The 15,485-nt window shown below is 42.8% G+C and overlaps 1 protein-coding gene across 1 annotated transcript in view; it reads left to right on the top strand.

The window, feature by feature from the left end:
* Nucleotides 1-10,511: 10,511 nt before the first annotated feature.
* The window catches only part of CLMP (CXADR like cell adhesion molecule), a 145,582-nt gene continuing 140,608 nt past the window's right edge, over nt 10,512-15,485 (top strand). Inside the window, exon 1 of the mRNA XM_073603518.1 lies at nt 10,512-11,005. Within this exon, the coding sequence (XP_073459619.1) occupies nt 10,978-11,005 (28 nt within the window). The 5' untranslated portion in view covers nt 10,512-10,977. The remainder of the gene's footprint in view (nt 11,006-15,485) is intronic.

The raw sequence follows: 15,485 nt of genomic DNA on the forward strand, positions 1-15,485 counted from the left end.
CTTATAACAACTTATAACTTTTATATTTATTCCTCAAACTTAACCCGAGGATCAAATTAATCTAATGATAATGAAAGGAGGACACAGTAGAGAAGAGAGTGGTATATCATTACTTTATTTTATTTTCAACACATAATCTTGGGAAACATTTTTCTTTTACCATGTTTTTATTCAAGATTTTCAAATAAAAATACAAAAATCTAGATAGGACATCATCCATTGTCTGTCAATATAAGGGTAAGAACATTGGTGCCTGACTTAACATAGTCAATGCAAACACTACAGGAAAAGTAAAACAGAGTGATAAGAACAATAAGTATGAGGAATTCTGTCATATACTGTTGATGTTGGTCGTGCCCCCAGGACATCCGGGCACCCCTTTTGGGAGCAAGCTGTGTCCAGGTGGGGGCAGGACTAGCCATCTCTCTCAAGTATTGATGAGTTTTCTTTCATTTAAATGTTATTATTTTTAAAAATTACAAGAACAATAGACAGTTGCATAGCCAAGAATACTATGCAAAAATATGAACAAGTGCAGGAAGAGTTTCTCTCCACCGATACGTAACATTAAACAATGATATAGAAATGAAGGACCATTGGTCCTGAACAATATAATTCTGTTAGATAATCAATTGTCAGAGCCCTGCCTGGAGATGCGATGTGCCTTGTTTTGATAAAAAGGCCTTTTGGCTAGGGGCTCTTGAACTAACAAGAGCAGTACAGTCGTCCATAGGACTAAACAAGGGAATTAATGCTTAGGCGGAGAGGGTCCGGAGAGAGGAATAAAAAAAGTAAGAGCTAAAGGGAGGAGAAGAGAAAGAACAAGGTGGGGGGGGGGGCATCTCTGTCCCGGAGGTTCATTATGGATATATTGACCCGTAGTTTTGGATTAGAGTTCTAGAAAGCACGTAGGTGGGAAATAATCTAACCAGGGCTGCCAAGTGCGTAAAACTTTATTGTGTGTATCAGATAGTATTGCCGTCAGTTTCTCAAACACCAGGGTACCCTGCACCCGACTTTTTACCTCGTCGAAGTTGAGAGTTGGCTTCTTCCTTGCTTTTGCAATCGTCTGCTTCATGGCCAAATATATATGGTTCACTATGGATATATTGACTGGATTACAGTTCTAGAAAGCGCGTAGGTGGTTGCGCTAGTGGGAAATAATCTAACCAGGGCTGCCAAGTGCGTAGAAATTTATCTTGTGTATCAGTTAGTATTGCCATCAGTTTCTCATTCACCAGGGTACCATTCACCCGACTTTTTACCTCGTCGAAGTTGAGAATCAGCTTCTTCCACGCTTTTGCAATCGTCTGTTTTGTGGCCGAAAATATACGGGTCACTAACATTTTTCAAAATGGTATTATACCAGAACAGATATTAGGATTATTAGCTTAGATTTATGCATGGTTGTTCAGGTTTTATTGGAATACATAACAAATAACTTCACTATCATGTGGAATATTTAAAAGGTGGTTACGTAGCAATTGTAGTTATATTGCATTATTGTTTAGATCCCTGTTTCCCCCTCCTCTAATGTAATACTAATTTTATGACTCCTGTATTCGCCATGCCTTTCACTCATTGTCACCTGTAAGAGTGTTTGCATGTGAAAAAGACACAAATTAAAAGGTATTAATTAAAAAAAACTTTTGTCAAGTAAAAACACATCTATGGAACATACAAACAGCTGCCCCTTCCATTTGACTGTAAAGAGATGGGGCAGCAAATTATTATTATTATACAGGATTTATATAGCGCCAACAGTTTGCGCAGTGCTTTACAACATGAGGGCAGACAGTACACTTACAATACAAATCAATACAGGAGGGATCAGAGGGCCCTGCTCGTTAGAGCTTACAATCTAGAAGTGAGGGTCAAGTGGAAACAAAAGGTAATAACTGTGGGGAATGAGCTGATGGAGAAAATGAAAATACAGTTGTTAGGTATGGGTAGGGTAGGCTTCTCTGAAGAGAAGGGTTTTCAGGGATCATCTAAAAGCTAATAAAGTAGGAGATAAGCGGACAGATTGGGGTAAGGCATTCCATAGGATTGGAGAGGCTTTGGAAAAGTCCTGGAGGCGAGCATGGGAGGAGGTGATGAGGGAGCTAGAGAGCAGGAGGTCTTGAGAGGAATGAAGAGAACGAGTAGGTTGGTATTTAGAGACTAAGCTAGTGATGTAGCTGGGGGCGAAATTGTGGATGGCTTTGTACGTAGTTGTTAGTATTTTGAATTCAATTCTTTGGCCGAGCGGAAGCCAGTGGAGGGATTGACAGAGAGGAGTGGCAGACACAGAGCGATTGGTAAGGTGGATGAGTCTGGCAGCAGCATTCATGATGGATTGAAGAGGTGATAGACTATGTAGAGGTAAGCCAATGAGAAGGCAAAAGTATAAAAGTATATAGATGAAATTTAGCAAAAGTTTGAACCCAAAATCTTGGATTGTGATAAAGAAATGTATATCAGTTGAAAAAAGGTGGAAAAATTTGGTGATGCCTCTTTTCCATGGAGACAAAAAATTATTTAAATACCTTTGAAGCAGCCTAAGCTTCTCATGCTGAGAGTACGTCCTTCTCTAAAAAGGATTAAATTGGGGTCCTTATGATATTATTTAATTCACAAAGATGTTTATTTATCCAATCATGTGCTAGCTTGTAATGCTGAAGCATTACAAGCAGCCTCATTAGCCAATAAGAAGAAAGAGTCGTGTGAAGTAATGTGCCTGAGATCCACCAGGAAGCTGAAGTAGCCAGTTGCACAACAGAGCACCCAGGTTTTATACACCCGAAAGCATTCTGAATGCAATATTAAGATGCGGGCAGGCACCTGGAGGTGTCTGTTTTTTAAATCAGGGGCCGTTTTTCAGGTGAAATCTCCCACAGGTGCACTGATGTGTAATGCAATATGCAAGTGCAGTGAAATAATATGCAGTAACGTATAGTGATTAAAGAATATGTAAACCCAACATTTCATATTCCTGATATGTGACTGCTGTACCATGTACTTGTATCAGAAAGTGTCCTGTTCTCTTCGTATTGCTTCCTTTGTGTGGAATCCATAGTTACATAGTAGGTGAGGTTGAAAAAAGACACAAGTCCATCAAGTCCAACCTATGTGTGTGATTATATGTCAGTATTACATTGTATATCCCTGTATGTTGCGGTCGTTCAGGTGCTTATCTAATAGTTTTTTGAAACTATTGATGCTCCCCACTGAGACCACAGCCTGTGGAAGGGAATTCCACATCCTTGCCGCTCTTATGCCGCGTACACACGCCCGGACTTTTCAGCATCAAAGGTCCGACGGAACGAATCTGTCAGACAATTCGATCGTGTGTGGGCTTCATCGGACCTTTTCAGTCTAAAAATCTGATGGACCTTAGAAATAGAACAAGTTTCAAATCTTTCCGACGGACTTGATTCCTATCGAAAAATCAGTTCGTCTGTATGCTAGTCCGACGGACCAAAAAGGACGCAAGGGCAGCTATTGGCTACTGGCTATGAACTTCCTTATTCTAGTCCGGTCGTACGTCATCACGTTCGAAAGGATTGGACTTTGTTGTGATCGTGTGTAGGCAAGTTCGTTTTGTCGGAACTCCCTCGAAAAGTCCTTCGGAGTTCAATCCGATGAAAAGTCCGCTCGTGTGTACACGGCATGACAGTAAAGAACCCTCTACACAGTTTAACCAGTTGCCGACCGCCTCACGACGATATACGTCGGCAGAATGGCACGGGCAGGCAAAATCACGTACCCGGTGCTCGAGGCAGTCGGCTTCTGCCCGGGAGCGATCAGAGATGAGGGGGAGGCCATCCATTCGTGCCCCCCCCTCGCGATCGCTCCCAGCCAATTAAATCCTTCCTCTGCTGCTGTATAGTAAACAGCGGCAGAGGAAGTGATGTCATCTCTCCTCGGCTCTGTATTTTCCGTTCCGGCGCCGAGGAGAGAAGACATCGTTGTGAGTGCACAAAACACTACACACACAGTAGAACACGCCAGGCACACATTACACCCCCCATCACCCCCTGATCACCCCCCAATCACCACCCCCCCCCCCCCCCGTCACAGTGACACCAAGCAGTTTTTTTTTTCTGATTACTGCATTGGTGTCAGTTAGTGTGGGGCAGTTAGGGTTAGCCCCCTTTGGGTCTAGGCTACCCCCCTAACCCCCCCTAATAAAGTTTTAACCCCTTGATCACCCCCCGTCGCCAGTGTCACTAAGCGATCATTTTTCTGATCGCTGTATTAGTGTCACTGGTGACGCTAGTTAGGGAGGTAAATATATAGGTTCGCCGTCAGTGTTTTATAGCGTCAGGGACCCTCATATGCTACCTAATAAATGTTTTAACCCCTTGATTGCCCCCTAGTTAACCCTTTCACCAGTGATCACCGTATAACTGTTACGGGTGACGCTGGTTAGTTAGTTTATTTTTTATAGTGTCAGGGCACCCGCCGTTTATTACCTAATAAAGGTTTAGCCCTCTGATCGCCCGGCGGTGATATAAGTTAGGTTTTAGGGTCAGATAGGGTCTGCGTCGCCCCAGGCAGCGTCAGGTTAGCGCCAGTACCGCTAACACCCACGCACGCACCATACACCTCCCTTAGTGGTATAGTATCTGAACGGATCGATATCTGATCCGATCAGATCTATACTAGCGTCCCCAGCAGTTTAGGGTTCCCAAAAACGCAGTGTTAGCGGGATCAGCCCAGATACCTGCTAGCACCTGCGTTTTGCCCCTCCGCCCGGCCCAATCCGGCCCAGCCCAGCCCACCCAAGTGCAGTATCGATCGATCACTGTCACTTACAAAACACTAAACGCATAACGGCAGTGTTCGCAAAGTCAGGCCTGATCCCTGCGATCGCTAACAGTTTTTTTGGTAGCGTTTTGGTGAACTGGCAAGCACCAGCCCCAGGTAGCGGCAGGTTAGCGCCAGTACCGCTAACACCCACGCACGCACCATACACCTCCCTTAGTGGTATAGTATCTGAACGGATCAATATCTGATCTGATCAGATCTATACTAGTGTCCCCAGCAGTTTAGGGTTCCCAAAAACGCAGTGTAAGTGGGATCAGCCCAGATACCTGCTAGCACCTGCGTTTTGCCCCTCCGCCCAGCCCACCCAAGTGCAGTATCGATCGATCACTGTCACTTACAAAACACTAAACGCATAACTGCAGCGTTCGCAGAGTCAGGCCTGATCCCTGCGATCGCTAACAGTTTTTTTGGTAGCGTTTTGGTGAACTGGCAAGCACCAGCGGCCTAGTACACCCCGGTCGTAGTCCAACCAGCACTGCAGTAACACTTGGTGACGTGGCGAGTCCCATAAGTGCAGTTCAAGCTGGTGAGGTGGCAAGCACAAGTAGCGTCCCGCTGCCACCAAGAAGAAGACAAACACAGGCCCGTCGTGCCCATAATGCCCTTCCTGCTGCATTCGCCAATCCTAATTGGGAACCCACAACTTCTACAGCACCCGTACTTCCCCCATTCACATCCCCAACCAAATGCAGTCGGCTGCATGAGAGGCATTTTCTTTATGTCCTCCCGAGTACCCCCACCCAACGAACCCCCCCAAAAAAGATGCCATGTCTGCAGCAAGCGCGGATATAGGCGTGACACCCACTATTATTGTCCCTCCTGTCCTGACAATCCTGGTCTTTGCATTGGTGAATGTTTTGAACGCTACCATACACTAGTTGAGTATTAGCGTACAGCACTGCACAGACTAGGCACACTTTCACAGGGTCTCCCAAGATGCCATCGCATTTTGAGAGACCCGAACCTGGAACCGGTTACAGTTACAAAAGTTACAGTTACAAAAAAAAGTGTAAAAAAAAAAAAAAAAAAAATATATAAAATTAAAAAAATAGTTGTCGTTTTATTGTTCTCGCTCTTCTCTCTCTATTGTTCTGCTCTTTTTTACTGTATTCTATTCTGCAATGTTTTATTGTTATTATGTTTTATCATGTTTGCTTTTCAGGTATGCAATTTTTTATATTTTACCATTTATGTGATTTATTGTTAACCATTTTTTTGTCTTCAGGTATGCCATTCAGCTGCAGCGTGGATTTATTTATCTTGACAGCAACAGCGTTTGCTCCCACGATATATAAAGCCGTGACTCCAGCGGAGGTGATATATGCCGAAGCATGGGGGCAGCAGGGGCGGAGGAGCGATTTGCTCCTACCTTTTGCTGGAGGATGCCCCCATGCTTCGGCATATATAAATGGTGCATGTATGCCCATCATTAGAAGTGGGTGGATGAAGGGAGGTATTCTAATGGTGGGCATACCCACCGATCAATCTCTTTTTTCCGTTCAGCCCACAGGCTGCATGAAAAAAAAAGATTACAATATATGCCCAACAAGGACCAGCAACGTACTGGTATGTTGCTGGACTTTGAGTGGTTATACCAGAATGATGCCTGCAGGTTTAGGTATCATCTTGGTATCATTCTTTTCAGCCAGCGGTCGGCTTTCATGTAAAAGCGGCTAATTAGCCTCTAGACTGTTTTACAAGCAATGGGAGGGAATGCCCCCCCCCACCGTTTTTTTCTCCGGCTCTCCTGTCCCAACAGGGAACCTGAGAATGCAGCCGGTGATTCAGCCAGCTGACCATAGAGCTGATCAGAGACCAGAGTGGCTCCAAACATCTCTATGGCCTAAGAAACCGGAAGCTACGAGCATTTCATGACTTAGATTTCGCCGGATGTAAACAGCGCCATTGGGAAATTGGGAAGGCATTTTATCACACCAATCTTGGTGTGGTCAGATGCTTTGAGGGCAGAGGAGATAAAAAAGCAAAAAAATAATAAAGAAAAAAAAAAAGCACCCCTGTCCCCCCCTGCTCTCGCGCAAAGGCGAACGCAATCGTCGGTCTGGCGTCAAATGTAAACAGCAATTGCACCATGCATGTGAGGTATCACCGCAAAGGTCAGATCGAGGACAGTAATTTTAGCAGTAGACCTCCTCTGTAAATCTAAAGTGGTAACCTGTAAAGGCTTTTAAAGGCTTTTAAAAATGTATTTAGTTTGTCGCCACTGCACGTTTGTGCGCAATTTTAAAGCATGTCATGCTTGGTATCCATGTACTCGGCCTAAGATCATCTTTTTAATTTCATCAAACATTTGGGCAATATAGTGTGTTTTAGTAGAGTAAAATTAAAAATGTGTTTGAAAAATCAATGCGCAAATACTGTGTGAAAAAAAAAGAAACACCCACCATTTTAATCTGTAGGGCATTTGCTTTAAAAAAATATATAATGTTTGGGGGTTCAAAGTAATTTTCTTGCAAAAAAAAATAATTTTTTTTCATGTAAACAAAAAGTGTCAGAAAGGGCTTTGTCTTCAAGTGGTTAGAAGAGTGGGTGATGTGTGACATAAGCTTCTAAATGTTGTGCATAAAATGCCAGAACAGTTCAACCCCCCCCCCCAAATGACCCCATTTTGGAAAGTAGACACCCCAAGCTATTTGCTGAGAGGCATGTCGAGTCCATGGAATATTTTATATTGTGACACAAGTTGCGGGAAAAAGACAAATTTGTCACTAAATGATATATTGCTCAAACATGCCATGGGAATATGTGAAATTACACCCCAAAATACATTCTGTTGCTTCTCCTGAGTACGGGGATACCACATGTGTTAGACTTTTTGGGAGCCTAGCCGCATACGGGACCCCGAAAACCAAGCACCGCCTTCAGGCTTTCTAAGGGCGTAAATTTTTGATTTAACTCTTCACTGCCTATCACAGTTTCGGAGGCCATGGAAAGCCCAGGTGGCACAAACCCCCCCAAATGACCCTATTTTGGAAAGTAGACACCCCAAGCTATTTAAGACATGTGGATGTGAGCGCTATATTCAATATGGTCAGACAGCAGTGGTGAGTCTACTTGTAAACAGTAGATGGGGTGATTAGGTGCTGTATAACTTTTATCATGAAATGACAATCTGAAATGGTAAAATTATACGGTGATTAAAACATCAGCAACTGTAAGCTGTTGCAGTCCAATAAAAAACTGAATTAAAGTCCAATAAAAGCAGTTGTAGAAGGCGGCCCTGTTGTTAAAGAAGAAGCAATCCTCTGGAAACTGTAGAAGTAGAAGAACAACAATGGCGCCACTCTAAGTGCAGTATTAAAACAAATTTAATAAATCATAAAAACAGGTACTCACAAAAGTACATGTATTCAGGCATATAAGTACTGGGCAGGAAATGCCAGGTGTCCCAGGGGTATGATCCGGTCACGTCCTCAGATGTTGTTCCGCTCGGAGACGGGCTGTGCTGCTGTGTGGGCGGCAGATCCGGCTGCTGGAACGCACTGTGTGTGACGTGATGATCTGGGGGAACGAAGGCACTTCCGGGTCTAGGCAGGGGTGACGAATAGGCAACGCGTTTGCGGAGCTGCGCTCCTTCCTCAGGCCTAACGTGACCTGTGCGGTCTTCTACCAAACCACACCCCAACTCCCCCCCACAAACCCAGCAGCTCTGAGTGTCACGGCCCCTGTTCACCCTTGCTATATGCTCTGGTCTTCTTCCGCCCTTCATATGCTCCAATTACGGAAATTATGCTTGGCACCTATGCTCTTCACATTGTCTATATGGAAAAGATGTTCTGAGCGTCACTCCCTGTCCTCTCCGTGCCCACCACTCTTGAATAGGGATGAGCCGAACACCCCCAGAACCTCCTCAGGAGATTTACAGCCTATACGCCTTTTAAAGCTTATTTTTATTTATTTATTTATTTTTATTCATTTTTTTTCTCCATCCATCCATTCATCCTGTCGGGTTCAGCCTCTCCCGATTCAGAAGACCCCCCCCCATATAGGCTGTAAATCTCCTGAGGAGGTTCTGGGGGTGTTCGGCTCATCCCTATTCAAGAGTGGTGGGCACGGAGAGGACAGGGAGTGACGCTCAGAACATCTTTTCCATATAGACAATGTGAAGAGCATAGGTGCCAAGCATAATTTCCGTAATTGGAGCATATGAAGGGCGGAAGAAGACCAGAGCATATAGCAAGGGTGAACAGGGGCCGTGACACTCAGAGCTGCTGGGTTTGTGGGGGGGAGTTGGGGTGTGGTTTGGTAGAAGACCGCACAGGTCACGTTAGGCCTGAGGAAGGAGCGCAGCTCCGCAAACGCGTTGCCTATTCGTCACCCCTGCCTAGACCCGGAAGTGCCTTCGTTCCCCCAGATCATCACGTCACACACAGTGCGTTCCAGCAGCCGGATCTGCCGCCCACACAGCAGCACAGCCCGTCTCCGAGCGGAACAACATCTGAGGACGTGACCGGATCATACCCCTGGGACACCTGGCATTTCCTGCCCAGTACTTATATGCCTGAATACATGTACTTTTGTGAGTACCTGTTTTTATGATTTATTAAATTTGTTTTAATACTGCACTTAGAGTGGCGCCATTGTTGTTCTTCTACTTCTACCCCAAGCTATTTGCTGAGAGGTATAGTGAGTATTTTGCAGACCTCACTTTTTGTCACAAAGTTTTGAAAATTGAAAAAAGAAAAAAAAAATTTTTTTTCTTGTCTTTCTTCATTTTCAAACCGCGTTCAGACCGATCGGATTTTCCGACAATTTTGTCTGGCCGTGTGTATGAAAGACAAGTTTGAGCCAACATCCGTCGGAAAAAATCCATGGATTTTGTTGTCGGAATGTCCGATCAATGTCTGATCGTGTGTACAGGGCATTAGACTGGGATGCCATTAAAGTTAAATGTGCATGTAAAGGCAGGCGCCCCAATACTTTTGACAATATTGTGTATTTTTACTTAATGTGTTCACAAAAAGCTCCCATGAATAAGACAGAAAAGAGCAAGTAAAGTTAACATTTTCAGTTATGTTTAATATAAGAAACCCATAGCAAACAAAGCTGGTTTGATATTGGCAGAGTAAATTCTGACTGGTTGCCATTGGTAACTGAACTTAGCGCTATTTAGGCTAAATGTGGCCAATCTTCTGTAGATTTTCTGCAAGTCAAATTGAAGCCTGAAATTTAAAGTCAAAGTCCAAAATAGATGGATGCCTCTAGGTGAGCGCAAATCTGGGCACAGCCCTGTAGTATTTTTCCAAAATGCTAATTCTGCCATAGCTCCATTTTTAGAAGATATCCCTTGTTGTGAATTGAATATATAGTGACAAAGAAATTTCTTTCACAAATTGCAAGGATGCTAATGTAGAAAGCATTAACAATTTCTCCCACCCGCTGGAAAAATGATTTTCAAAAGTGAAAGGGTGGGGGGGGGGGCTGATTTTTCTGTTCTGGATAAAAATCAATTACAAATGGTTTCTGCTCAGCCTGGGGAGACAGAAGATCAGCATGACAAATAAGGGAAATTTCTAAACCCCCTTCCAAGGCTTTCCGCTGAGAAGAAGAAAATGTTATTAAGTCTCATATATTTGTAGCTAAGATTCAAAGTGCTTCCATGAGAAAGGCAGTTGATTGAGAGAGTGTGTGAGGCTTGGACATACAGTGCACCTCCATCCCTCCTACTCTGCAGGAGTTCAGCATAGCTAGCTCTCCTTGGCTAATCCCAGCAGATAGCTGGGAGGAGCAGGTCTGGGACGCTGCCATGTGGTGAATGTTCAGTGCTCAGTATAATTTCTTGCACTCCTTCCATTCTGTACACGGATAAGTCGCTGCTATTACAATTTTTTTTTTTTTCCCCCTGCGTTCGCCAGTTCAGGACTTTCTTGGCTTGTAGAAAGCAAAAAAAGGCAGGGACCCCTGCACTGCACTATTATTTCCAGACAGGGACCAGGAGAGTGACAAGTACTGGCACAAAAGGCAGAGAAAACTTGGTTCCTGGGCTGACACATGGAGGTGATTATGCTGCTTGCATTCCACAGTCTGTGATGCTTCCCCCCATGCAGGGCTATCTGCCATTCCTGTAAGGAGCCAATGCACAGCACTTCACCTCCAACTCTGCCCCAACTCACCAGCCCACAAATTCCTCTGGACTTATGAACAAAGATGCAAAAGCTTCTCGCCTTCTTTCTGGGTGAGTTACTTTTTTTTTTCTTCTTTATTTGCTGGCTGTCAGTGTTCTGTTTAAAGGTGTGACAGACAATGACTGATTCTGTGCTGCTAAGCTGAGAGCAAGTTACCTGTTGGATTTGAAAGAAAATCCTTTCCTGTCTCTTACAGATTTTTTTTTTTCTTTTGTGAACATTATTTCATTACTGTGTGTATTTAATTCTGTATTTCTATATCTATTTTTCAATCTGGCTTTAGCAGTCAAAATGTTACTCAAACCCACGAGTCTTGAGGTTTTCCCCTACAGATGTAAATGGTTGCTTTTGTAAAGGTCAATGGCTGCATCTGGAATAGGCAGATCATGCATAAATGGTGGTGTGGAATTAAAGTTGAGAGAAAAGGATATTTGTGTGTCTCGGATTGAGGAGGTGCTGCTGCTGTTGCTGCTGGTCTAGGCACACACAAGTATTTTTCAGGTTAATAGAGAAGGCTATTGTTTGCCTGGAACAGGCGCCTGCAACGGCACATATTGGAAACAGATGTGCTGGAGGGGAGGCTGGAGAAGGAAGGAGGGAGGGAGAGATGGAGAGAATAAAAGTGTTCAGAAGGAAGGACAATGAAACTGAGCTGACCAGAGAATCTGGGGAAAAAAAGGGAACACAATGCGTGAGGACAATGGGGGTTCACCCTGACATTTTACAGTCTGCTGTGATTTGTATGGTGGCAGCAAGACAAGCAGAACATCTAATATTCAAGCTGTGGGGTCACCGGTTTGCTTTTCCCCATTTTGATATCTCCTGGAAAAACATGACATTGAGTACACAAGCTTTGGGGTCACCGTGTTTGCTTTACCCCAATTTGATATCTTCTGGAAAAACATGACATTGAGTACACAGTGCATTCAGACAGAAGCCCCAGGTCACAATCACATCGGAGGAGCTAATGTCTGAGATGTCTATTGGAACAAAGCCTGATACCTAAAGATATGACACATGGTCTACACGATATTGGCTTTTACATTCACACACAATAAAAAAATAAAAAAATAAAACAAAAGCCTATGTATATCTCTAAAGGAAATAAACCTAAAAATGACCAACAAATAAACATGATTGCTACCTCCTTCACCTCGTGAAAGGGAGATAAAGGTGTAAAGAACAGATCATGGTCTCCTGTCACCAGGAAACAGATCAGTTTCTATACATTGATGGGATTCGTTGTGTACCCACATCTCCGTACATGTGCCAGTCAGAACAAGCGGAGGGGGATGGTTCAAACATCATTCACAATATTTATGAGATGTGCTGGTGGAGAGAAGCCTCTGAGCTCAGTTTAATGGGTAGGGTTCTAATGAAAATTTTAAATCTGCCATTACTTTTTTTTTTTTTATGAAGTTTATGGTCTGAAAGCAAAATGGATAAAAATGGAATAAAACAGCTCAAGTCTGATTAGTTTAGAAGAAACGAATTGCATTAAGGAATGAGACCTTTATGCAGAAACATAATTGCCTTAGATTGTAAGCTCCTTGAGGGTAGGGACTGATGTGAATGTACAATGTATATGTAAAGCGCTGCGTAAATTGACGGCGCTATATAAGTACCTGAAATAAATAAATAAATAAATAAAATAAATAATTGTTGATGTTCTCCTAAACTTTGTCTTCTTTGCCTACTTGCCGCAAAGGCTTTTATTTATCAAACAGGATGTCAAGATGTCATGATTTACTACGCCTGCCACCCTGTATCTGTGTGGTGTAAAAATGCAGCCAATTACTGATAATCACTGTTCTAGGGGATGACAGACAGCTATGGGCTTCTTGAACCCTGACAACGTCAAATGAAACCCCAGGTTCTTCTCATTGCTCCACAGCTATTAATAGTGTGTTTGTAGCGCTCTGAAGTATTTGTTCACGCTGTAATAAAATGCAATATATTACAATGTAACTATGCATAATTTATATGTTTATGATTTATGTATTTATTTTATTTATTTACTGCCAACTTTGTACTCTCCATGCAAATTTTGTGCGAATTTGTAAGGGGAGTGGTCACATCAGCGATTTTCTTTCCTATCAAATCTAGAAAAAAAATTATAATAATTTGCAGTGATGTGAACCCTGGACTGCGATTTCAATCCGGTCTCATAGAAGGTTATGGAGCTGAAATATGTACTGCACCGCACAGAACCCTTTTTTGAACCAAATCAAATTCACACCCCATATATATGAACAGCTTTCACTGGAAATACTGCTTTTTTTTACATGACATGTAAATCTTTGCTTTTCTGATAGCATCTGACTTGCGCAGAATTCTTTGGAGCGAGGCTCCGGCTGGGTTCACACATATGCGATGCAGGAATCAGTGCGATTCCTGTGCGGTTTCCCACATTGCATGACACTCACAGGCAGTTCATACCGCCCTCTGCGAACCCCTGCTGGTGTCAATAGAAGGTTAATGACACCCCCAGATCGGTTCGCAAATCGCAGTGCAAACTGTCAAATGGTACAGGAATCGGATCGCATGGGTGTGAACACCCATGTTATCCAGTTCCAGTGCGGACCAAAAAAAGGGTCCAGCACCATTTTGGTGTGCGAATGTGATGCGATTTCAGCCATACAGTTTGTATGGCTGAATTTGTTTCGCACAGACATCGCATGTGATCTGCACAACAATGCGGTGCAAATTAAAATGCGATGTCTGTGTACGCATCAGTGTGAACATAGCCGGAAACTGCACATGCTAAGGAGAATTCACGTTGAGAATAAAAAACTGGAATGGCAATTTCCACCGTATACTGCTTTAAATTCACACCCAATTCGCATTGCATCAATGAGAACCAGGGCTAAAGTTACACAATGCAGTAGGTAGGAATACAATGCAAACATGCTTTGGAGTTAATCATGTATTAAATGCAAGTGAAATCTTTCTTCCTCTGACCCATCCAGCTTTTAAGTTAAGTATCTTCAATATGGTACATCCAAATTAGGAAAGACATGTTGTTTTTTTCAAAAGCTACCATAAACTCCACTGAGAAGGTCTCAATGCCTTCAGTACATTAAAGTCTCCACCAATACATTTGGAACATATGTGCTATAATGGCCTGTAATGCACCTGTCATAATATTCTAAAACATACATATTACATGCTCCATTACCATTAATGTAATAGAGGTATTGGTTCTATATAAAGAAATATTGCAACATAAGCCAATAAAAGTAACAGCAGGGATATAGAAAAAAGCATCATAAATCCTGCCACCTTTACAGTTCTGCTCCTAAGTAATTTCTGCAGTGTAATTGATGTAAAGTTCAGTGGGGATCAATGGAACCCAGGCAGTGCTGGCTTTTTCAATGTGCAACTGGGACTGTTACACAAGGCCCTATCCTATGAAGGAGGGGGGGGGATCACTGCTGGATTTTCTTCACCAATTAAAATATCTGAAATTAATAATAGAACATAATAATAAAACCATTTCTAGTTAAAAAAAAAATAATTAAAATAATAGAACATAATAATCTCCACTTTTCAGTTTAGCGACCTCTTCCATGCCTCTCCTTATCCTACTCATTTTGTAAGTACCACTTTATGTCCCCTGAGATCTTGTTACAGTAAATCAGAAGTCGGCAGTGTGCAGTCATTATGTTTTTCAGGTACTGATTTCAGTGATATGGTAAAATTACTGTTACAAAGTTGGATTAGGGAGGTGTTCTATCCAAAAGGAGCAACCACTTCTTCTCTTCTGGACCATGGCACCAATCTGGCAATGAAGATTCAATGATTCTAGTAGTAGCAAATTTCCATGGCAACACTGCATCGTGCTGGTCACAGGTGTAGAAATGTAATCAAGAAATGAGAGGTCAGGACCGGCATTCAATGCACAAGGCCACTTTTCTAGACTTCACTGCTAATGGTAAAGGAGAGATAGTGAGATTTCTTTTTACTGGGAGAGGATGGCACCAAACATTTTACACAGGGTCCTACATAACCTGGCCCGAGGGACAAACATACCAAACCGGTCAACAGCTGCTCTTGCCCCTCTTCACAAAAATGTATTCTCTCATCTATGTTATTAAAGGAGTCAAGGAGTTATTAAAGAAACAATTTGAGAATTCTATAGGCAATGAGAAATGTTCCTCTAGATCCAATTTCTAGTCCTTTTTACTACCAATCTATAAATATAATATAAGTATAACCCTCTTTTTTTCCTTTTGGGTAAAAAAAGGGAGATTTTAACATCACAAACAGTTGCAATTTGTTGGACAATTGCAACAAAAGTACAATGGTGACTGAGTATTTAATGTGATATTAAAATCTCTTTTTTTACCCAAAAAGAAAAAAAAGAGGTTTATACTTTATCTGCTCTGTGCAAGGGGTCATTTCACAAAATGACCCTCTACCTTCTATTCTAGAGGTCCCTCGCAGGCACTATCTGCTCCTAATCTCCTGAGTGTTCCCCCATAGCAAGATGTTTTGGCCACTTCCCCCCCTCTCCTTACTGGAGGAGCC

Source organism: Aquarana catesbeiana, linkage group LG10 (genome assembly GCF_042186555.1).
Source record: "Aquarana catesbeiana isolate 2022-GZ linkage group LG10, ASM4218655v1, whole genome shotgun sequence".
Classification (NCBI taxonomy): domain Eukaryota; kingdom Metazoa; phylum Chordata; class Amphibia; order Anura; family Ranidae; genus Aquarana; species Aquarana catesbeiana.